General features: G+C 37.0%; 2 protein-coding genes across 2 annotated transcripts; one reads left to right on the top strand and one right to left on the bottom strand.

The window, feature by feature from the left end:
- Positions 1-10,989: 10,989 nt before the first annotated feature.
- dld (deltaD) lies at positions 10,990-19,100 on the bottom strand. Its single transcript, XM_081356282.1, has 14 exons — positions 18,918-19,100; positions 17,406-17,481; positions 17,220-17,299; positions 17,073-17,141; positions 16,925-16,994; positions 14,857-14,957; positions 14,616-14,756; positions 13,845-13,946; positions 13,477-13,667; positions 13,224-13,394; positions 12,956-13,145; positions 12,715-12,852; positions 12,549-12,638; positions 10,990-11,264 (listed from the first exon to the last, which is right to left on the bottom strand). The coding sequence occupies exons 1-14, from the start codon at positions 18,954-18,956 to the stop codon at positions 11,199-11,201; spliced, it is 1,524 nt and encodes a 507-aa protein (XP_081212408.1). The 5' UTR covers positions 18,957-19,100; the 3' UTR covers positions 10,990-11,198.
- Positions 19,101-20,568: 1,468 nt separating this feature from the next.
- On the top strand, positions 20,569-22,669 carry efcab10 (EF-hand calcium binding domain 10; the record flags this gene model as incomplete). Its single annotated transcript, XM_081356301.1, has 4 exons — positions 20,569-20,671; positions 20,868-21,032; positions 22,291-22,381; positions 22,556-22,669. The coding sequence occupies 4 exons, from the start codon at positions 20,569-20,571 to the stop codon at positions 22,626-22,628; spliced, it is 432 nt and encodes a 143-aa protein (XP_081212427.1). The 3' UTR covers positions 22,629-22,669.
- Positions 22,670-25,072: the final 2,403 nt, after the last annotated feature.

Below are 25,072 nucleotides of genomic sequence, written 5' to 3'. Positions count from 1 at the left end.
ATTTGAAATTGGCCCAATAAATATATTTCACACTTAACATCATATATTTTTGTTATATTTCGGAATATACTTTTTTTTACTTTTTATACAATGTACTTTTTTTCTGTATGGATCCCCAAAAGTGTCAAAATATATGTGGCATATATTCCAAATACATTGAAATATATTCTGAAATACAACTAAAATATATGATGTTAAGTGTGAAATATATTTATTGGGCCACTTTGAAATATTTGAATATATTCTAAAATATACTCTGAAAATATATTTCAAATATATTTATCTTTTGTGTATGGAATGTCATGAGTGTAGGAACCCATTACCCAGTAACACATTATTTCCACATCTGCATAGTTGACGATTACCGTAATTTACTATAAATTTAATGAGACGCGTTTGTAAACCATGTTTTCCGTCAAAATAAAAGATTATGTGCTTATATCTCTTTCAAGTATAGAAATTAGTACAAAACTAATTATGAAAGTTTCCTTTATTTTTCAGTGCATTTGTTTTACAATATATGTCTATTAGTGTGCTATTATTATTATGGCCAAAATGCCGATTTTTTTTTTTTGTCCCAGTCCAGCCCTGATTATGTGTCTACCACCGCAGACATTTGTCCTTTATCCTGTTGTTTGTGGATTTTACAGTGAGGCATATTTCTTTGTGCAGACATGGATATTATTCTTTCATATGGTTTTACATGCCATTTTGTATAGGCTACATTTATAAACACTATTTGGACAGGCTAAGTGATGATAGGACTATGATGTTTGTCCGTATCTACAGGGTAAATTAAGAAATGGGAAAGTAAAGTAATAAGTAGTGAAGTTACTTTTCAAATGCAGTAACTAGTAAAGTAATCTCATTACAATTTACAGAAGTAACTAGTAACTAGTAACTAATTACTTTTTTTGAGTAACTACCCCAACACTGTTGAATCATTCATTCAACCGATTTGTTCGAAAACACTGATTAATTCAGGAATGAAACAAGTGTAACACTGCACCCGAAAATGAATACTTCCTTACTATATGCGTAAAACAGTACAGCAAAAGAGTAGTATGTCCGAATACATACATTTCAAAAACAGCAGACCTGATTGACCTACTACTTCTGGTGAGATTCTGAAATGCCCATTTGATGGACACTATCCCATGAGGCCAAGGGAGAGAGTTTATGAATGGCAGTGAAGCGACACAACTGACGCTGGTAGGTCATGTGACAGTAACAACACAGCGAGTACAATACGTCTGAATTCTGGTCATGTTCATACAACATACTTTTTTAAAGGTCACCAAGCATATTTAAATGTACCTACTCAGTATGCGATTTTTGATACACTGACTGTCTTTGTGAGTGAGTCATTGAATTATTCACTCAACTGATTATACCAAAACGCTGTTGCTTTGAGACGTGCATCAGTTTTGCTGGGATTTCATTTGGAACTTTTTGTATAAAAGCAATTTCACTCTCGCAGTTATTTTTCAAATATCAGCAGAGTTGTGATTAAACTACAGCACACTTGCACACTTTTGGATCCCACTGTATGAAACAAAAGCACTTAAATCACTCTGAATTGTGCACTAAATGCCTTAAAGGGGCATTCCACCCATAGGAACATTGTTTATTTATTGAAAGTGGGTCATATATGTAGTCGAAATGTAAAATACATTTTGAATTTGGTGCCTTCGTGACCGAGGAAAGACAAAAAATAACTTCAGGACGCATTTGTATGAAAGACAACAACTCCCACAATGCACCACATTGCACAGCTCCGCAAGCCACTCCCACTAATCCAGAACAGCGCATATCTGCCTATAAGAGAAATCACTCTTCCGTCTACAAGGCTATCTACCACCAGAGCTTGAAATTCATTTCACACAAAATGTCTAGTTAGTTGGCGAACTCATTAGTGCATTACTCCTCGTTTGTATTTCTTTCGAAAAGGTGAATGATTGCATGGTACCTGGATGTTCAGTCAGAACATATGCGGTGCGAAACTAGGATAGTTCACAACACAAACGTCCGTGTCCTCGTCTGATTCAGAGATTTCGTCCAGGAGAAATTGTCATCGTTGAAATTCTTTGCCGCAGACGGACTCTATCTCTGTGTTCGTAGTTGCATCCTACAGTCTATGAGTTGCATAGTGAGATCACCGGCGCCACCAGTCCGCCGCCCTAACTCGAGCCAGTCCGGGCTCCTCGTCCGCGGCAGGCAGGTCTTCTGCCTCGGCTGCTCTTCGCTATAATGCGGCTTGTAAAGGTAGCCACAAACACCTGATTCAAGCATCAGACTTCCGAAATCATCTTCTTCTATATCATATTGAGCACTCTCCTCCGCTATTGTCATAACTTTACATCTGTTTTCACAGCGCCTGTTAGCTTAGCTTCAAACAAGATGGAGGATATTGCTTTCAGTTTCAGAGAGTAAAGTCCCACCCACTGATCTGTAATAGGTCTGTAGCGTGAGCGGGTCCCGCCCCCTGGGAAAGATGAGGAACTAGTGCTTGTAGTCTCAACAGAAATCCCCCCCTCTTACACTTCCTCCGACAATGACGCAAAATTACGATTTTTGCGTCATTGTAGGAGGAAGTGTAAGAGGTAAATAACGGATTTCTCCCGTCTCAGGGGAAAATGAGAGAGTGTTGCACGACCGTTCAATAGTATGACTGGGTTTCTAACAATGCAAAGCTTAGTGCAAATGGGTGGAGTGTCCCTTTAATGTAATATAACTGGTTCAACTCTTCTTTCAAGAACTGTAGCGTGCCTTACAGTATGTTATGAAATGAGAGCCACACCAGAAATACTTAGATGTAACATCTGAGAAACGGTCATAATGTTCACAGTTGGGAACACTTAATATTCAACAATATTATTGGTTTTCTCCAGACCGGCTGTATATATAAATGAACTAAATTAATAACTTTTTTACAACAGAAATGAACCACTGAACTTACTTAAGCTGGACTATGAGTCTTGATTTTCTTCTAGATCTGCTGTACAGCCGAAACAAACTTTGTTGCATTATTTTCCTGTTGATACTTTAAAGCTGCTTTGAAACAATCTAAGCACTAGCAATTTCCTGCTACGGTGTTTGTTTACTGAGAAACAACAACTTCCCATCATTAGGGATGATATATTTGTGAGATTGTGTGATTTTATCTATTATTATGTCTTGCAGTCGTGTTTACATCCACTCACTTTGCATGCTTCTTTGTCATTTGTATATTTTCAAGCGCTTGTTTCTCAAAATGTGTAGAGCAAGTGGACTGTGGATTTGCTTTTATAAAGGGAAACAGGAATGTCGGGGAGTGATTGTATTCATTTCATAAAGTTGTTCAGGAAGTATGAGAAATTAACAGTAACAGGGCTTGATAAATTCTGGGTGCGGTAAGAAACACAAGGTCACTACTGGATTCCATTGCTTTTGGCTGCTAGACTACTGTATAATGAAAACATGCTGTGCTTTCTTTAAAAACAAATATTAAAGAGTCGTTTTTTTTTTTAAATGTGGGACTGCAAAATAAATATGGACCATTTACAGTCCTGAAATATGCAGCAAATACAGGAACAAGATTATTTACCTTATATTTTTAACTCATTATTTGGACAACTATAAATTAAGTAAGTTTGGGAGCTTTTGTGTACGGAATAAAAAAGAACATTAGTCTGTAGACAAAAATATTTGTGAATGTAGAACTGTGAATGTTATGAAAATTAAGGAAATGTAATGTATATTCTTTAACCTTTTTTTTAGCATACTCATTCAAATGTGTTTCTGCAGCAATGCAGTTTTATTTATCTTGCAGACATTTAATGATTGGCTTGTTTACCATGCCATTAACAGCATGAAGGTATTGCTTGCACGCAAAGATTTACACAAAGAAACTTGTTCTCTTTCATTTTTAATGGCTTAACGAATTAAATATTGAGAGGGACATGACAACATGACAAAAGAGTCACAGATGTGAACTGGCTTCTAATGTATTTCATGTCAATATTCAAGCAAATTACAATTTATCATATTATACAAGGGACATTGTGTTTCTTTATTATTGTTATGGCAATCTTACAATTTGCTGCACATTAAGTATTATGTTATGATTCATATTTTTATTATTGCACTGAAACATGCCCACTAAATATCTTCCTGTATGTGACTTTTAAGCCTTTAGATTTATAATGCTTGATTATGTTGTGCATACATTTATTTTTATACATGACTTATGTATATCCTTTAAATATGTACATTATATTTAATTATATATGTTTTAGCATTTGAAATCATATGCACAAACGCACATTTGAAAGACATCTAACCTTCATAGTCAGGATCTCTCTCTTTGAATAAACACTGGTGGTAACAATACAAACAGTGATAGATTCACTAAAATAAAAAAAAAAAAAAAAAAAAAAAAAAAAAAAAAAAAAACCTTTTGACCATCGGTTAATGTTTTGAAATAGAGTAGAAGCAGAAATGCACAGGGAGCTTTTGTTATAAAATAAAAACAAATTCCAGGAAGGGGAGTATTTTCATAACCTCAAGCTGATCACATTGTTCCAGGTTTAACCATCTGGTCTCTCACTGGCTTTAGAACCCCTCATGACTCCTACAAGCCAGTCTGTCCGGATGATAATATGAATCAGTAAATAAATCATATCTTTGAGAAAAATAAGCCATAAATTATGCAGTTTTTATATTGAAGCTAAAGTTGTGATAGTCTTTTCTTCACCATTGTAATGGATATTAAGTGAAATGGCTTCTCGAAAAAGAAAAAATGTAGGGTGGGGCTTGATTTTGTCCTTTAGGAATTGATTGGATGGTTGTGGTTTGCTATTGGTCGATCTCATGTGAGTGACAGGTTGATCCCGCCCTCGCACCAATACACAGGTCATCAGAGAACAGAAGAGATGTTGCTGCAAGAGGGAGGGGAAGTTATTTTAATGAAAGATTATGAGGGCACTTTTTTTTTTTTAAATAATGATGTGCACGAAACACCATTTTTAATAAATACTGCAATATTCCATAAAGAAAAATAATAAGAATAGTCCATTTTGATTTAATGGTGACTTTAACATAATTTAAAATCATTCATAGGTCAGTTTTCTTGAAAACTTTAAACACTATCTGGGTCATTCACATTTTTTTTTTTTTTTTTTGAGAACTGCGACTCTTGTCAGAGGAAGAACATGCCTGTCTATCACAAAAACACACTAGTCAAACTCAGGCTAGTATAACAATCCTGACCAAATATTTCAAAATTCACATTTACAGTCTATGGCATTTGTCCACCCTGTTACGTGACATTTACAGTGCAAACAAACAAAGTCGACTGTACAACGGGTAGCTACATGAGAGCGTCAATTTACACCGGGAGAGAAAAGGTGTGTTCGGCTGCGGCTGGATGTAACCGATCGGCGAGAGTAGCCTCGTGCAGGCGGGGAGGAGCTGCAAACGGAGACGTGAAGTCGGACACTTTCTGGTTCCCGTAGTGACCGCTCACGTGGTGTTCGCATACTTTACCACAGCTGCAGTGAAATAATGCAATATTTGCCAAATAATGTTTCAGAGACATTTTCATTCAATACTTTATGTACTGCTTCACACAGCGTCTGTTTGAACAAGAATAAAGTTCAACATAAGCTACTATCAATGAAGTGGAGTCTATGTTTTTTAATCAGTTTTAATTTGATAAACACTACACAATATATAACATCGCAACGACATGAAAAGAGTGTTTACTGTTATAAAAAACTGATTTGAGAGCTTTAGAGGAACTAAAGGTGTTCGAATAAACACGAAACACATGTGATCGTTGTCATGCAATGGATCTGGCCAATCGTGGAACAGCTGTGTCGTCATCAGCCCTCGTGCAGCCGCTCTTGAGAAGCTGCGCTGGCTGAGTTCTCCGGCTACTCTCGAATCGCTCTCGTGGTACTTTGATGGCATACGTCACAGTCACGTGGCGTCTGCGCTGGATCAAGTCGGACAAAATTTCTAACCGGCATGCACTGCTTCAAGTCAGCCGCCGATCGGTCTGCGCAGAGCTGCATGAAGTCGAACAAGCCTAAAGTACGGACAAGGGCGGGGCATGCCAGATTTATCAGCTCTGACACCTGCTAGAACGCTGGAATGAGGGGACTTTGGTCGAACTAGTGTCTGTGGTTTCGGGAGAGAATGTTCTCGGACCAGAAGTGGCTATCCCAGTCAAGCCGCTTGCTCTGGTACCAGACAGACTTTGCAGATGTGTTCTCGCCCCTGCCTGGTCGCACGAACCTCGTACAAAACCATTTCGAAACGGTTCGACCCCGCAGATGGTCCGCAGCCGACCCTATCGTTTACCTGAACCCAAGAAAAAAGTGATACAGGAAGAATTAAAGGCCATGCTGGGGTTGGGCGTAATAGAGGAATCGTACAGTAATTGGGCGAGCCCGATAGTTTTGGTTCCCAAAATGGCCGGCTCTGTCCATTTCTGTGTCGATTGGCGAACGCTGTATCGAAATTCGATGCTTATCCAATGCCTCAAGTTGACGAGCTGCTTGATTGGTTATGTTCAGCTTGCTTTTACTTGATAATGGATTTGACAAAAAGGTGTTGGCAGATCACCTTATCACCTTTGTCCAAAGAAAAAACAAATTAACACCCATTTGTAACTCTTCCGTTTAGGTTGTTTGGGACTCCCGTCCCCTTTCAGCGCCTCATGGTAAAATCCTCCGGCCACATACTGACTTTATGTAAAATATGAAGTATTGTTTCATGGGGACATAAAATCCAACAAACTGTAGAAATGACCCATCTGTGGCACTATGAAAATTCCCCTAATTGTTTTGAGCGAATCAACATTTCTTAGGAGATGAAAATTATAGAAGGGGAATTGAAGAATTATTGGGAAGAGAGAAAGAAGATGGGATGTATTTAGAAGATAAAAGGATATGGTGGCAAAATGTTGAGTATGAAATAAAAAAGTACTCTATAAATTAGAATCTGTAAAATTCTTGCTGTTCGGTGGCACTAGTGCCGCAAAAATGACATAGCCTACATTACATCAAGATATTACTTGATATTTATGTTACTAACTATATTATTCCTTGGTGATAATTATTATTTAATTAAGTTTAGACACAAGATCCTGAAAAGACGACCCAACCAAATCTTTGTATTGAAATGCTGCCTTGCATTTACATGATGCCTTTCCCTCAAACAAAATTCCACAAAATACTCTTGAGGTTATTTAAACCACAAAAAAATAATAACTCAACGTCACATAGTGACTTTTATTCCCAGTCCAGGACTCCAACCTAAGCACATGAAGGGTGTTTTTTCCAAACAAAATTAGGCACTCTGGATTTGAGACTTGTTTATGTGACTGGAAATGACAAAGGGGATCTCATGTTAGGCCATGTCTAGACAGTGGTTTCACTATGTAGTTTTATGTGGTCGTTTCTATTGTGTAATTATAATAGCCTATAAGGATTTTGTTTCAGAATGTTTTATTTATTGCCACAGTGTTTTGGTATTACATCCAACCTTTTGTATATTTCATATCTAAATTTAGCAGTTATGTTCAAAACCTGAACATTTTAGATATTTATAGAGAGACAGTTATAAATGGTCATGTGGAAAAAATTAAGATTAACCCGTTTTGTGTGACTAGAAAATCATTGTTCATGACAGATGCTTCACATCTGAACCATGCAGTATAATGTAATGTAAGGAACTGAAACTTGTTCAGAATTAACAAAAAAGCAAAATAGAGTAGCTAAAACCAGTGGAATTAAATATAACACTAACTTTATCCTTAAACTGGAGGTGACACATTTATCTGACTCTACGTTCACCTTCAATCCACCTTGCAATTAGCTAATCGGCTCAAGTTGTTCTTTAGAGCAGTGTGTCTCTAGGCATTAAAACATTCCCGTAACTGCTTGCGCATGCAGTGTGTGATCTTTATAGCACTCTAATCTGATCATTTAGCCATCATTTAGATGTGGACTTTTAGACTTTGCATTGGTGGTTTGCCATCTAAGAAATCAAATCACAGAGAATAGACCATAAGGAGTATCACTTCCTGACAGCTTTTTATATTTAGATTCATTCAAAGAAGCTTGAATTAGAATTGAATTGCTTTAGTGGAACGGAAACAGGTATGCATTATCATGGGTAATGCATCTATATCATTATCATATCATATATATATAATATATCCCGCTCATTTTCCACGCATTATCCACGCACACACACACACTAGATTTGGTAAAGGTTTTAAGCCGGATGCCCTTCCTTACGCAACCCAATAATACTAAGAGTGCTGGGACACACTCACACTCTTAAGGCCAATTTATCAAATCCAATCTACCTAAACTGCATTTGGACAGTGTGGTGGAAACCGGAGCACCCGGAGGAAACCCAAACTGACACAGGGAGAACATGCAAAATCCACAAAGAAAGGACTCCTGGCTCATCCGGGGCTTAAACCGTGGGCCTTCTTGTTGTGAGGCGACATTGCTTTTCATATAATATAAAAGCTAATTAATAAAATATGATATAATTTTTAATATAATATAATATAATATAATATAATATAATATAATATAATATAATATAATATAATATAATATAACATAATATAATGTAATATAAGTATGGATAACAAGGGATACATCCAGCCGGTTGTTATCTCAGAATAAAATCCGACAGGGTGATCAGGACCCCGACGCGAAACGTTCAGTGACTTCAGTCTGTGGCGTTCAATCTGCTCCAGTCGTTGGAAACAGTCTGAAGTGTGTTCAGTTCAGTCTAGAAAGTTTCAGCTAACTTAGTCATTAAGAAAGAAAGTAAACCCCGCTTTAACATCTTCAAACAAGAATTTAATTTGTGTTTAAAATACAATTTCAATGTCTGTTAACCCTTTCAAGCGTAAATTTTAAATATTCTAACTGACCCCCCAGAGTGAGTTTTTTCAAGGCGACCGTTATTTTAGAATGTTTCCATTGCAACGCGTCACACTTGTCACGTGATAGATCACAGCCACACTAATGACCAGAGAATGGCTCAGATGCATCGCTTTTATTTCCTTTTTTATTCAAAATATTCACAAAGTTGCTTACCATCTCATCACCCATCTGATATTCCGATTCTCAAATACGTGCAAGTAAGTGGGTTTGGTCGTTTAACAACCTTTATAAATAATCATGATCTTGATCTATAACGTGAGACGGGCGCCGACATGTTTGTTTGCGCCGCAGTTCAGAGACTCCTGTCAGTCGGATTTACAGCACTTGAATTCATCAGTTTCTCCCGAAATACCCGGTGAACCATGAGAAGAATAGAGTAAACTTTATGGTTACTTCACTTTCACTATGTTTGTCTGATATAACACACGTCGGCAAATTATATTTTAATATATTGTTATTGCGGCTTCCACAGACATCAGTGTGTATTTTACAAACTCCAAATGTATTGTTTTACTAGGGCTTATGTGTATTTACATGTCTGAAACCTAAAATAAACATTATGTGGTTGTAAACACTGCATAGGTGGTCGGTGTGATATTTGACAGCGCCGAGGTCGTCAGTCTCTGGCTCTAGTGGCTCAGCGCCAGCCGACGCGCGAAAGCACAGTTTGAATCATCTGGCAGTTATTTCACATGACGTCACTGAACATTCCAAATCCCATATGGGACCCTCCCATTTAACGGCTCTGGTGGGACCGTACTCTCAGGGGCACAGAAACAAGAATTCCATATATGGAACCGTACCGCTCACAAGGTAAAAACATTTAGAATTTGTGTCATGTTTAATATTCTTTCGTAATATGCTTTTAATAATTTTTGTGCTATTTTTTTTCTAATATTAAGCATAACTGCAGCAGCACCACATTCTGTTAATTTTGTTTAGACTGTTTTAGACAACAAAGGAAGAGACTGTCATCAGGTACAGTAAAGCTACACCCGAAAGCCTCCCATCCTTCCTGCTTTTGGTCACACCAGCTCCCGCTGGGCGAGACATGAAGGTCTCAGCTGGCATGATTGCAGGAAGTTCATCCAAATTGAGCGAAGCCATTAGCGATCACTTTTTATGGCCTTTCTTCATCAATTTATTATGAGGTATCTCTGAAGTAGGCACATGCACATTAGCACCAGAATGTATTTGAAAACATTTAAATTAGCATTAAATAGGCAAGATTTCAAACCAATGAGCATTTTATTTTTTTTAGGAATTATTGCATAAGCACAATTTAGGCAAAACATCTCAGAAACAGAAGTTAAGTTTACAGGAATTAACTGTTTAAATTAAGACAAAAGCAGAATCTGTCTGGGCTCTTTCTGAGAGGAACGTGATAAACCAACTTTGGTTATTGCGCTCTGTGAGGGACAATGATGACCTCTGATGGTCTGATGAGGAACTGCAGGTAAACTCATAATACGAGCATATAGTTCATATTTTAGCATATTGTTCTTTCAAATCACGTCTTATCCCGATGCAAACAAGGGAAGGCAAATCGTTTACAGTTTTATGGGAACACTGCAAAATAAAAATAAATACAGGCTTACTGTAAACCCTAAGATAAAAATAAATTCATGGATGTTTACTTCCCTATTAAAAAAGAAGTGACTTCTGCTCTGCAGTTAATGATCTTCAGTTCTTTGCACATTAAAATTGATGGATGATTAATTTTCTGTAGTAACTGACAGCCTGCAACAAATTCCTTTTTTTCTATAAAACCCAGAACATGTACGTAACCTTCAACTGCATCACAAGCTGCATTAAATAATCTTTTTAAAACCTCATAACTCCTAAACTGCAATTCACAGCACGTCTCCCTTAATGAATGTATAATGATGCTTCTTTTATTCATCTCCCATGTGTATCAATTCAGCCAAAGTTAATTTTTCCAACCGTCACAATTATTGCTTTGGTGTTCAGGAGACTATTTATGACCACCGGCATGAAACTTGAACAACACTGATTTATAAAATCCAAACAATATTTTTCTGGATCAGGCGAAGGTCCAAACTCCTTTATTAGTACATTTAAATAACAGACTATATGTTTTACAGGATTATTCTGGATGTCTGCATGAAGGGTACATCTGAAGGCCCAGAGACTGAAGAACTACAAATTGTGTGATTTTCTTTTGTGGAAAAAAAAATGCAGCAGATAGTGTATTTATATACAAGTGTATGTGAAGAAAATCTAGAAGTTGATCGCTTTTCCAAACGAAGCAGCCAGGTTGGCTTCTCTAAAGGCCTCTGATACAGTCTGGGAAAAGAGGAAGAGGTTGGTTAACACATTTAAAAAACAAATGTTACAATTATAAAAAAAACAAAAACAAACATTTTTAAAAATGTATTATTTTTATTAGTAATACTAATAATAAACAAAATTTTTAGGAGTAATTTTAATATTATTTTACAACAACAACAAAAAAGGCAAAAAACAATGGGCAAGATTAGTGCGCTCATTCTTCAGAACGGCTATTAATAATAGTAACTTAATAGTGAAAATAAAGTAGAGAAAAACACTATATTCCGAGACACGTGTGAGGTGGGCAAAAGAGAAAAAAAAATGCTTAACATTTGATTTTTTTATAATCATTATTAATAACAGTAATAATGAATATTTTTATTACATTTTTCTATGAGTTGTTTTACAAAGAGGAAAAAATATAGTCAACACATTTGAAAAATAGACAATGTTGCAATTTATTATTACAATTTTATTCTTTTAAATTAAGAAAATTTTATATGAATTATTTTACTATTAAAAATTGAAAAAAAAAAAAATGGCCAAGATTGGGTGTCAATAATTGTAACTTAATAGAGAAAATAAAGTAGAAAAAAAATCAGTAGACTATATTCAAAGACACTTGCGAGGTGGACAAATGAGGAAAATGCACCAATATGAAAATTTTATCCGATACAATATAACCAATAATTCTTTATATTTGAAAGCCGATAACCAATATGTTGGCCGATCAATCTTTTCAAAAAGTTTATATATCATTTTTTAAAGCTTGATTACAAAAACAAGTCTCACCATTAAAAGCCACATCCCAAGCACACAATTATAATGTTCTCATTATAATTTTATGTAGCGGATATGACAGACACATGTTGCACTCAACTGTATTTTCCTTTTTAAAGTGGTTCCAATCATATGTCAAGCCATTCAAAAGTGAAGTGTCTCAGCTGAAGTTAAATGCTCCATTATTTATCGGCTTTAATATATCAGCTAACACATAACGATAACATTAAAAATTAACGAATATCGGCCAATACCGATATATCGTGCATCCCTATTTACTATCATTAATAGTAATATTTTACTTTAAGATCTTTTTAATTCATTACTTTACAATTAAATTTCTGAATAATTTAAAAAAGCCTACGATTAGAGTGCTCATTCCTCAGATCGTCTTCTAAGCTCAAAGTACACCTTTCGTTAAGTTTTTTTTTTCTCGCACTGTACGGAGACACTTAACTAACTGAAACTTAAGAATAGAGAAAGTAAAAAAAACAGTAAACCATATTCAGAGACACTTACAGGGTGGGCGTGACACACTCTCGCAATATCCTCACAAGACGCTCCATATTCCATAGCTAACGCAGCCTCGTTAATCATCTCGCCTGCCCCCTGTAAAATGAAAATTCAAAATATAAATTATCATTTCATTAAACATCCTACACAGGTAAAGCAGATTTATCATTACCGTTCCCACAATGTGTGCTCCCAGCATCCTGTCTGTGTCCTTGTGGCTGAGGATCTTTACCAGTCCATCTGTATCAGCATTGGTCTTGGCTCTGCTGTTTGCCGCGAATGGGAATTTGCCCACTTTATATGGCACACCCTAGAAAATAAAACAATTTGTGATGTATTTTAGAAGTAAATGTTTGATGTGACATACAATCTAAGATGGAGAGGTGTGCTAAAATAACAACGAGTCTCCTCACATCCTCTTTGAGTTGTTCCTCGGTCTTGCCGACCCAGGCGACCTCAGGGTGTGTGTATATAACAGAGGGCACACAGTTGTAGTCGATATGGACGGCTCCTCCTGCCATTCCCTCAACGCAAATAATACCCTCATCCTCGGCTTTATGGGCCAACATGGGTCCAGCTACAACATCTCCAATGGCAAAGATACTAAAAAGAGATTAAAAACACAAATTAAGACTTGTTTGTCGCAACAAATGCAAGACAACTCATCTGAAGTCCACACACCTGGGCACTTTGGTCTGGAAACGGCCGTTGACAGGGATTCTCCCGCGGTTATCCAGTTCGATTCCGACAGACTCGAGACCGAGGTTTCCGGTGAATGGACGGCGGCCAATGCACACCAGCAGAACGTCACAGGTGAGCGTCTCGTTCTTGCCACCAGCTGCAGCTTCCACGCTGTCCAAAGGAAATTACATAATGGACAAAAGCACTAGAAGAACTCAATCCTAAACATCATTTGGAGAAACGCCGCACTCACGCCACATCGATCTTGCCGTCGGGTCTCTTGGTGGCGCCCATGACCTTGGTGCCCAGTTTGAACTTCACCCCCTGCTTCTGGAGAATTCTCTGGAAGTTCTTGGAGATCTCCATGTCGATGCCCATCCCGCCGACATGGCTGAGGAACTCCACCGCTGTGACTTTGGATCCAAGCCTCTGCCAAACGGACCCCTGGGAACAAACAGAATGGATCTCAATAGTCAAACCCAATTCAGAAGCATCATCAGTCCTCAGATGCTACAAACATGCACTTTCATTACCAAAATGAACAATTTAGATCAGTCTTATGATGAATAGGGGATGAAATTCTGTAATATTCACTCCATAACCTTCTAATCGTCCACTCACCAACTCCACGCCAATGACTCCTGCTCCAATCACAATGAGCTCCTCTGGAACTTTCTTGAGGGACAAAGCGCCGGTGGACGAGACAACAGTTTCTTCATCAATCTGTCAAAAGGGGAAAATATTTCAGATTTAAAATTCACGATCTGAACGCAACATACTGACACAAAGGCTGTTAGGGAGCATAATTATACAAGATGGCGTATTGAGCAAGAAAAATGTTGATCACAAAATATTTACACGATTTAACACACATATTCAAAATAAAAAATGAAATTGAGACATGACTGTGTGATTATCAAATTTCAAAGGCTGAGATTTAATTAAATATATGTATTGCGTGTTTCAAAATGAACCTGTAATGAGAAAAACCGGCTGTTAAAACGTGAGTTTAATGTTTGAAAATGAAGAAATTAAGAGTTATAAATATTAGTAGTCATTTTACAGCTGTACTTTATAATAAAATAATTATTATAATTAATGCTTTTTCTTATATACCAGATTTTTATTTTACAGTAAAATCAACATGAAATACTTTAATAATTTAAAATATACCATTTTACCCAATATTGCTAAATATTTTTTATGCGCTTATCTTAGCAACATGCTAACATCAAACGCTTCTGAAATCAGTGTTGCATGAAGATACTGCCTACATAGAATGTTCCAAATCGCTCACTTATGAGGTTTAATATCAGTTAGGACGCTCACTTAGAAGGCAGCTATCTATGTAGGCAGTAAACAGCGAGGTCTTCTTATCTATCGCTGATGTACCTGAATGCCTGGGAATGGGGTGACCTCTGATCCCGTAGCGATGAGGATGTTCTTGGAGTTTATGACTTGTTCTCCATCAGCAGTCTTTGCTGTCACTTGATTCTTACCAGTTATCATTCCAAAACCATTGACATGAGTTACCTATGGATCGAAAACAATCATTCTGTATGGCTTTAAAAGGTTTACTGCTTTACTGCCACATGTGAACAATGAATATTCAAAAACAAATGAAAAATCTCACTTTGTTTTGTTTGAATAAGTGTGCGATTCCTCCTGTCAGAGCTTTGACAGCCCCGCTCTTCTGCGCCATCATCTTCTCCAGGTTCAGTGAGATCCCCTGAACTAATGAAGAATAAATCATTAGGAAGTGACTAAAAAAATGATTGAAGTGCCCCTATTATGATTTTTCAGATCTAACTTTTTATGTAGAGTGCGATAAAGCTGTTTATGAATGTAGAAGGTCTGCAAAGTTTCATAGATCAAACTGCACAATAAATAGAGTTATTGTCTTCCTAAAGAAAGAGCCTGAAACGAGTCGTGAGTAATTCCAGTCTTTCTTCCTGCTCGAAGTACCCACATACTTTAACCCACCCTTGATCCCTGTAGCTGTAGCTGAGACTGAAATAGTTTGGTTTGTGTTGTCAACATGTCGAGAGAAGACGCTGTTTTTTGCTCTTTGAAAGCAAATCCACTTTGATGCACTTCCAAAGGACTCGGCAGTCGGCTCAAATTGATGCGGTTAAACCACACTATTGTTACTGTTAATATCGCTGTGTATGAAAGTGCTGAGGAAGAACTGGAGCTGAAATTCAGATATAATGTTATGGTTTCTGACATGCGCTCTAAGCAGTAGACAAATCAAAACACACTGGGCCATCTGACCAACCAGAGCAGAGTAGACCAATCACAACAGACTGGGCCAGCTGACCAATCAGAGCAGAGTAGACCAATCACAACAGACTGGGCCATCTGACGAATCAGAGCAGAGTAGACCAATCACAACAGACTGGGCCATCTGACCAATCAGAGCAGAGTAGACCAATCACAACAGACTGGGCCATCTGACCAATCAGAGCAGAGTAGACCAATCACAACAGACTGGGCCATCTGACCAATCAGAGCAGAGTAGACCAATCACAACAGACCGGCCATCTGACCAATCAGAGCAGAGTAGACCAATCACTACAGAATGGGCCATCTGACCAATCAGAGCAGAGTAGATCAATAACCACAGACTGAGCCATCTGACCAATCAGAGCAAAGTAGACCAAATCACAACAGACTGGGCCATCTGACCAATCAGAGCAGAGTAGACCAATCACAACAGACTGGGCCAGCTGACCAATCAGAGCAGAGTAGACCAATCACAACAGACTGGGCCATCTGACGAATCAGAGCAGAGTAGACCAATCACAACAGACTGGGCCATCTGACCAATCAGAGCAGAGTAGACCAATCACAACAGACTGGGCCATCTGACCAATCAGAGCAGAGTAGACCAATCACTACAGAATGGGCCATCTGACCAATCAGAGCAGAGTAGATCAATAACCACAGACTGAGCCATCTGACCAATCAGAGCAAAGTAGACCAAATCACAACAGACTGGGCCATCTGACCAATCAGAGCAGAGTAGACCAATCACAACACACAGGGCCATCTGACCAATCAGAGCAGAGTAGACTAATCACAACAGACTGGGCCATCTGACCAATCAGAGCAGAGTAGACCAATCACAAGATCTGACCAATCTGAGCCATCTAACCAATCAGAGCAAAGTAGACCAAATCACAACAGACTGAGCAATCTGACCAATCAGAGCAGAGTAGACCAATCACAACACACTGAGCCATCTGACCAATCAGAGCAGAGTAGACCAATCACAACAGACTGAGCCATCTGACCAATCAGAGAAGAGTAGACCAATCACAACAGACTGAGCCATCTGACCAGTCAGAGTAGGTTCTCCGAAAGCAGGAGTTTAGAGAGACTGGATCCTTTATCAAACGATTTAGGACACTGTGATAAAAGTGTTGATGTTGCAATGTATGTTATGAGAAAATGTGTTTTTTTGATCTTGGTTGCAACTAAACTTATTGTAGGAGACCTAAAAATAAAATGGAATAATAGGGGCACTTTAAAAAACAAGTTTTGAAATACCTACAATCCTCTATAACTTATTACAGTTCAAATGACCTCAGCCAGAAGGAAAACATTCAAATCTGTTTGCTTCTGCAAGTCCTTGACGTGCAAGTCACAATAAAAGATGTTTATGCGGACATATATCACATGTTTACACTTCAACTTACTTTCAATGCCTCTGCTTTCGAAATCTTTCCCATGTGCCAAGTGATACAGGTACGAGTTGTTCAGCAGAGCCTTAAACAGACAAGAATAATCAATTTAACCATTGTTAAAAGCATTTCGGGAAAAGGCAGAATTTTTTTAATCACGAACCTTTGACGGAATGCAGCCCACGTTCAAGCACGTCCCGCCGAGGGTCTCGTTCTTCTCCACACATACTGTCTGTGAAAGAAACTTGTGTTACCGGTGCAGTCAAAGCAAAAGCCGTTGGCATCCGTGAACCGGGTGTCAGACTGATACCTTGAAACCGAGCTGAGCTGCTTTGATGGCGGCGACGTATCCTCCAGGCCCAGAGCCCACAACTGTGACGTCAGCATCAACTTTGACAGAACAAATGATTTTGTGAATATCATTACATATTAGCGCATTTCATATCATTTAGCAGTATCGATTACTACAATCAAATGTGACTTGACGTCATCTTACTTGCTGCTTTGTCAGCATATGTTCTCGCGGACAGGACTGTGGCTCCGTGCAGCTTGCAGGGAAGGTGCTGTCCTCGCTGGAGGGTTCAATAGAAATACAATATAACAATGATCACACATGTCAAAACGTGTTATTTGTACTGTTTGGCTTTTGGACCTTTTAATGTATTCACTTTTAATTTTTTCTCATTTATCCATCTAGTGTAATATTTAATATAAAAAGCCCTTCTAGGGACAGGAGTTGCGAATTAGCCTTGGCCATAAACACTATGATACTGACATGGGATTGATTCGAGAAGATAATCTATGTTCACTGTATCTGTCCCTACCAAATAAACTAGAAATAATACAGATATGGTATATCTTCTGCATCATCTATTTTGATGTTTACAAATGGCAAAGAAAATATCTGAATATCCACTAACTATCCAAAGGGAGAAAAGGACAAAAAGAGGAAAAAAAATAAACATTGAAATTTAAAGCATTAAACTCAAAAGAAAGTTAATCACGAGTATTAAACAGTTGCATAATTATGTTGCAATAAAGGCAAACTCCAAAATTCTGTACCAGGATTCAAAAGTCCCCATGCAAGGATTAGATGAAAGATGAAAATTGTATTAAAGCCTAAAGTTTTTAAATGACTGAAATACAGTATATATATAAATAATATAATTAAATAATATAAAAGTATACATATATATATATAAAAAATATTTAAACTAATAAAATGACAAAAGCACATTACAAAATTAATAAAAGTTAAATATTAATATGAATATTATTATTTTTCTTTAGTTTTAATTATTTAATTCAATGAGAATTTTTATTTAGTAGTAATTTTAGTATAAAACTTTTATTTATTTTTATTTATTTATTTAGTCTAGTACTGATGATAACCCCAAAATAAACATAATTAGTTCAATAAACAGAAAAAAGTCCACATTTTGTAGAGTTGAACAGCACATGGATTACCAAGAATGTTATAAAATGTCTCTCTCCCCGGTTTTTTATTTATTTTTTATTTCTTCCCTAAATATAGCTGTCTCAGCACCTAGTTTCAGCCTACACAGACAGCACTTTTGGGCATCACAGGCACATTCTAGATAGGCAGCTCACTTAATGTTGTATTAAAAACACTCCTGTGAAAAGGTAAAAATGATGAGACCTAACGTTAAATGGCAAATGACCAAAAAAGCTCCACGGACATGAAACTACACGCCCCTGTAAGTTCAACCAATGGTGACAGATTACACAACTCATTCTTAGTTGTGTAAATATTCTTTAGCACTTTCGATAAATGAGATATAGTTACAAGTAAATTCATGCAGCTAAATACATAAACTCATTCTGCTTCGCTTGTTTATGGGCTGACAACTGTGCATGCTGACAAGCTAGTATGTCGGGCCTACACAGTAATAACATTGAATTTCTGTCTAAAACGCTTTCTTTTCATTCTAATGGACTATGGATATATTCAAAGTAGAGTGTACTGGGGCACATAAAGAGTCTTTACCGTGGCGAGTGTGCGGTATAGATGGTTCCAGGTCTGCATTTTGACAGTACGTCCCTTACGAGACCGCTTCACCTACAGCGATCGGTGTGTCCAAGGACTCGGCAATTTACGCATGCGCAGTACGGAGAGCGGTCAGAGTCGCTGCCTGATGATGTCACGCAACCAGCTCGTTCGTCAACCTGCCTGGAGAAACTTCTTCAAATATCAAACATTCATCGCAGTAAGCCCATTCTCATTGTCTCAAGCAATTATTATTACCGAATTATTTCATCTTTAAAAAACTCTAACATTCTTAAGATTGGAAACCTGTTCCGCCTCTTTAATAATAAAAAAAAAAAAAAAAGAAAAAGTATGCAATATATTTGTATTTTCAAATGCAGGCATTAAAAAAAAAAAATTATCCTATGCATCCTATATATGCATTTTGTGTGTGTGTGTGTGTGTGATAGCAACATAAAATGGAGAAACTCAAATCATATTTTGCTATTTTTGTTTTTAAATTGCTCATTGTAGGGAATATATTTTAGCAATACTTGAAAGTTCAAGCTTTTTGTATTATATTTTCTACTATTCCAAGTTTTTTTAAGTGTTGTTTAGTTTTATACACAGCTTTGTAAATGCAACTGATTACATAATATTCATAATATTTAATATTCATTAATATACATCTGAATAACATACATCCCTAATTTTGTATGGGGGGGTTCCCTTCACAATGAATATTAACGTGAAGCAAATATTGTAATATAATAATAATAATATAATATTACCTTTAAAATAGTGCATACATACTACAGTACGGAGAAACAGTTCCCTCTAGTGGTTAGAGAAGGCAACTGATACTCGCGAACTTTTTTTTGCAAGAAATGTTATAAAAGGAGGATTTTGCATCTACTTATGCTCATTTTCGTGTGCGTACGAGTAAAAAGTAACAGTCCCAGACCATACAAAAAAGTTAATAAGGACATTAAGACCTTAATTTTAATTTAAATGTAATTAATTTTCTCTATTGACATCCTTAATGTCTCCCAAACATCCATTCAAATAATGTTAGATTTGTCATATTTAAATTTTTGCTGGTGTAGTATCGAATTTTAGGAATTAAGTTAAGTGTATTATTTTACTAAATAAAATACATTTTGAATTAATACAAAATTAACATATTAATATTACACAAAAATCTTAAGTTAAGTTAAGTAGAAATATAGGGAAGCCGGTAACACAATCTAAAAACAGGTCGACTCTAGTTTCCCTCAGTTTAATGAGATTGAAGAGGATTACACCGGAAGTAGGGTTAATGGTTCACTCAAATTGAGCAAAAAGGGAGAATGTGAGGGATTTAGAGCCTCAGTCATCATTCACTTTCATTGAATCTTTATATAACGTTATATATACGAGAGTGAATGGTGGCTGAAGGAACAGCATGATGGTGTGTATAACTATTCCTTTAAAAAAGCAACTTCATACTTTGGATAATAATTTTCTCCTGTCTACTACAGCGATTTCACTTAACTCACTTCAGTTTTATCAAGACATATATCATTAATAGTATTAATGAACAAAACCACTCTCGCTACTGTCGTTCGCAACCCCCGCTGCGCATGCGCCGTATCATAGCAACAATGGTAAACACAGACGGACAGCGGCCAAGATGTCATCGCCGCGGGAGCACGAGGCGGCGGATTACCTCGAGAAACACAAAATCATTGAGCTGATGGATAATTTAACCAGTATGCTCTTCTTCTACAGACCAGGTGAGACTTTTGTCTCGAAATTCATCGTATAAAAACTGTGGCATTTACCTTGCACAGCTTCAATTTGAAATTGAGAGTTTGACATGAATAGATTGACTGACTGTTCAGAGACAGTCTTTTGTAGTGCGTAGCTTTCTTACTGTTAAAAGTTGAAAGACAAACGTAATGGCCAATCTCATGAATCCTGCCATTACAGATCGTCCAAGGGAATTTCTGATCGACCAACTTGAAAAGCTCAGCCTTTCCAAAGCTCGTGTAGAAAACACTCCGTGCCTCTTCAACGAGTCCAACTTAGATGCTCTGTTTGGGGTCCTGGATCCTTCCGATCAAGGCTTTATTACACATGGTCAATACAAAGAAGGTAAATCTCTTAGAATGTTGCAGAGGTTGTGAAAGCCTTCGTCCTTTTGGGAAAACCTGTGCTGTAACTAACTTACACCCAATAAAAACAATAATTGTAAAATGTGAATGGATGCATTATAAGTAACTTTGGATAAAAGTGTCTGTCAAATAAAATGTACCAACAGACATGTTTCTGAATGGAGCATTTATATATTATATTGTTTTATATTATATTTAGTGCCGTCAAGTCGATTAATGGCGATTAATCGCATCTAACAAAAGTTTGTGTTTATGACTTTCAAATGCTCGAGCTTGTTACAGCTGGATGTATTCTGATTGGCTGTTTGTTTCCTTATCGTTCATCATCTGGATAAAATCGTTCTGAAAGTGATTTCTCTGTGCTGTTATCATTATAGCTGTGGTGTGGACTCTGCTATACTTGAATGTTGAGAACGATTTTTAGAACTTTATCGTTATCTTTATAGTTATCGTCCTTGGTGTGAACGGGCCTTAAAGGAGAACTCCGGTCAATTTTAACATTGAGCTCATTTTTTTGTACATTTGGAGTGCTGTCAATACAGAGAACAACGACAAAAATCTGTGTTGCCTACACCGAGTTATTCTATTTGTAAAATTGGCACCCTGTTGACTTCAATAGGGCAAGTACTAAACCTGCTTTTAGCCTCTTAACATCCTTGATGTGTCATTACAAGTGCACAGAAAATGTGAGTGATTCCTTCAGAGTGAACACGAGTGTATCTGACTGCAGTAGATGTGAAAGATATGTATAAAAATGATGTTATTTCAGCCAGCGCAAATACCTTTGTTTACATCCTGTTTTCGGTGGAAGTCCAAAGTAGTCGATTGCCGAGTTCACGCGCGTGATCATAGGTAACTAAACCTATGCGTGTGAACTCGGCAATCGACTACTTTGGACTTCTTTTCGACTACTTTGAGTACAAACAAGTTCCTAGCAAGCATATAGCGCTGATTTCAGTAACCCGGATGAGCTTGTGGTATCTGTTTTTACTGGTTGTTATCGGGTAATAACATACCGCTAGGTAGCGCGATTGGCCAATCAGAAGTATTCCACAGAGCCGTGTAATAATAAGTAGTAAGTCATGGAGAAACACTGACCCGAGAATTACCCTAATGCACTGCGAACAGAAGATTTCTCTGAATACTTCCATTAAGTTGTTTTGTTTATAATTCATGAGTGTAAGAATTACACTTGTGGTCTGACTCAGTATTATATGCTCAACTTTGCTTCCCCGCAGCACTGAAGACACTCGGCATCAAGAATTTCAATGAGTTCCCGGATGGAGCCAGCGATGACAGGATATCACAAGAGACGTTCATAAGAGAGGCGTAAGTATAACTACTGCTTAAAAAAGAAATATGTGATCGTTCAGATTCAAAGGCACTGAATTCAGACCGAATATGTAATGCAAACACTATACGCCCATGCATTGTTGTAGATATTGGATTATATGAGCAGTTTGTTATACCTATTGTGTTCATTGTGTTCTCTGTTTAGGACAGAAGGGCTTGTCAGAAGTGCAGAAACATTCCAGCTATAGGTGAACTCAAGAACATTAAAAATAATTATCTATAAAATAGCTTTTGTAATGATTTATGTAGAATACTGTATGGATGCATGTATAAATAAATATGAAATAAAACAAGTACTGCAAACCATAAAACGTTGTCAAACTTTGCCAGCTGGAGGACCAAAAGGATGGTAAAACTTGAAAAATATTAAATAAATACAAAATAATAGATTTTCTTTTATAAAATATTTAAAATATTTATTTTTGACATATTTATTTTTATTCTAATTTTAATGATGTTGAGTGAAATTATGCCTTACAATATCAAGAGGAAATAAATACCATAAATTAAATTCAAATGCGAACAAATATATAACAGCGTGGAATCAGAATCATATTTTGTCTCTCCAAATTTATTCAGTGAAACTGAATAATTTATGGGAGCCTAAATATTACAGTTTGAGTGAGTTGTAACCACAACCTCACCCCCTTTTTTTAATTTAGTATCAGCTAAAGCTCGCCAACTTACTGACCTTGTGCCTTAATTCATACATTATGAACGTGTTTTATTTTTACATGAGCTATTATGCAAGTGTTTTAACCCTCTACAGATTAGTGCTGCCAATTCGATTAATCGCATATAACATAAAAGTTTGTAAATATATTTGTGTGTGTAGTCTATATATATTATTATTATTACCATATATTAATATATGCAATAGTTGATTACTATATGCAACATAAAGCACATTTTTATGACTCCAGGTTTTCTAAGGGTATTAGTGTTATATTAGAGCTATTAGGATACTGGATTGTCAAGGAAGGTCTTGTAAACACATGTACAAGTGAAGGTGACAACGGCTATTTATATGAAACTTCAGTCACCATCATGTTGTTGTTCATACTATGGGTGCGTCTCAATCAGCTCCTAGCTTCCAAGGTCGTGAATCAATATATCATACATGAATTCGGGCACTGGTAAGGGCAGTAAGGACCCTGACTCTACGCATCGGGACACTGATGACTCTGTTTCCGGCGACACGACAATGTCCTCATTGTACAGAATCACTACTGGTATTTATGAACAACAGCAGCAGCGACCTCATTCTGACATTATGTTTTAATGTTATTTAAAGTACAGTATGATAAATACTTTGCTTGTTACACATACGTGCAACATTTCAGCTGTAAATGTTAGCTAGATTATGTTCATTACCTCTCCAGCGATGTATGTTTATGCTGAAATATGATTAAGTAATGGTTTGTATTTTAAAAAACAGCTATCGTGTGTCGGTGAGGGGCAGTCGTGGCCTAATGGTTAGAGAGTCAGAATTGTAACATGAAGGTTGTGGGTTCGATCTTCAGTTCCAACAGGAAATGACTGAGGTGCCCTTGAGCAAGGCACATAACCCCCAATCGCTCCCTTGGCGCCACAGTGAATGGCCACCCACTGATCCGGATGTGTGTGTTCATGGTTTTCAGTGTGTGTGTGTTCACTACTCCTAATGTGTTTGCACTAACTTGGATGGGTTAAATCAACTCCAGTCCTCGCTCTGCACATTTTGTATGTCTCCCTTATTTAACACACCTGAACCAGATCATCAGCTCATTAGGAGAGACTCCATGAACTGAACTGAGTATGTCAGAAAAGAGAGACATACTAAATGTGCAGAGCAGTGGGTCACGAGGACTGGAATTGAGAACCACTGGGTTAAATGCAGAGGCAGATGCCTTCACATGTCATGTCACATGTTAGCCTATGTGCAGCGAGTTTGCTCATGTGACTTATGTTTCGTGCTTCAGAACTTACGTTAAGGGAACATAGTGAGCATCGATGCATTGTTGGACTTTTTAGGGAGCAGACGTATCAGGTTTTGCGATTGAGAAAGCCCTTAAAATGGCCGACTCCCTGATCAGTGCCCTGGCTGAGCTGATTGAGACACACCCAGTGAAAGTCAATGGGGTCCAGTACTGCTTTGGATCCCATTGACTTTTTCAGATGTTAATTACCGTAATTTTCTACAAATGTCATTCACCTTTTATTGTTTTTTTTTTTTAAGTTTAAACTTTTATTCAGGATACACTATCTTGATATGTCATTTTTGTCAATGCCATAAAAAATGCTTTAAAAGTATATTGTAACCCACAACTATTGGGTTCATGCGATCACTTTTTACATTGACTGAGAATCTTCTTTTGTGAAAGTAAATGGCGACAGAAGTTTTATTTTTGAGTTAACTATCCTTTTAACACAGAAACATAGGCAAATAAGCACTAGTTGTGTCATAGACGAGAGAAAAAAAACTGAAGACACATTTTTTTGTACTTTGTTTTAAGTATTTCTTTTTATTTAATATTTTTAAATGATTATTTATAATTTTTAATTGTTTAATTCCTTAAAAAAAATCTTTTTTTAAAGCACAAATAAAACTGTTCAAATAAAGAATTTCACAAAAAAGTGTAGCTTTAAAATGATAAATCAATAAATATACTGTGCAGACATCAGTGG

This window comes from Scardinius erythrophthalmus (genome assembly GCF_964197995.2).
Source record: "Scardinius erythrophthalmus genome assembly, chromosome: 24".
Taxonomy (NCBI): domain Eukaryota; kingdom Metazoa; phylum Chordata; class Actinopteri; order Cypriniformes; family Leuciscidae; genus Scardinius; species Scardinius erythrophthalmus.
This window is presented reverse-complemented; position numbering and strand designations above follow the sequence as displayed.

Coding starts and splice junctions, on each gene's coding strand:
- dld (XM_081356282.1), bottom strand. CDS start 18,956: ATGCAGACCTGGAACCATCTATACCGCACACTCGCCACG. Junction 13,395..13,476: donor GACGGCAAGATCGATGTGGC/GTGAGTGCGGCG, acceptor TCCTTTGGACAG/CGTGGAAGCTGCAGCTGGTG. Junction 12,853..12,955: donor AGGAACAACTCAAAGAGGAT/GTGAGGAGACTC, acceptor TTTATTTTCTAG/GGTGTGCCATATAAAGTGGG.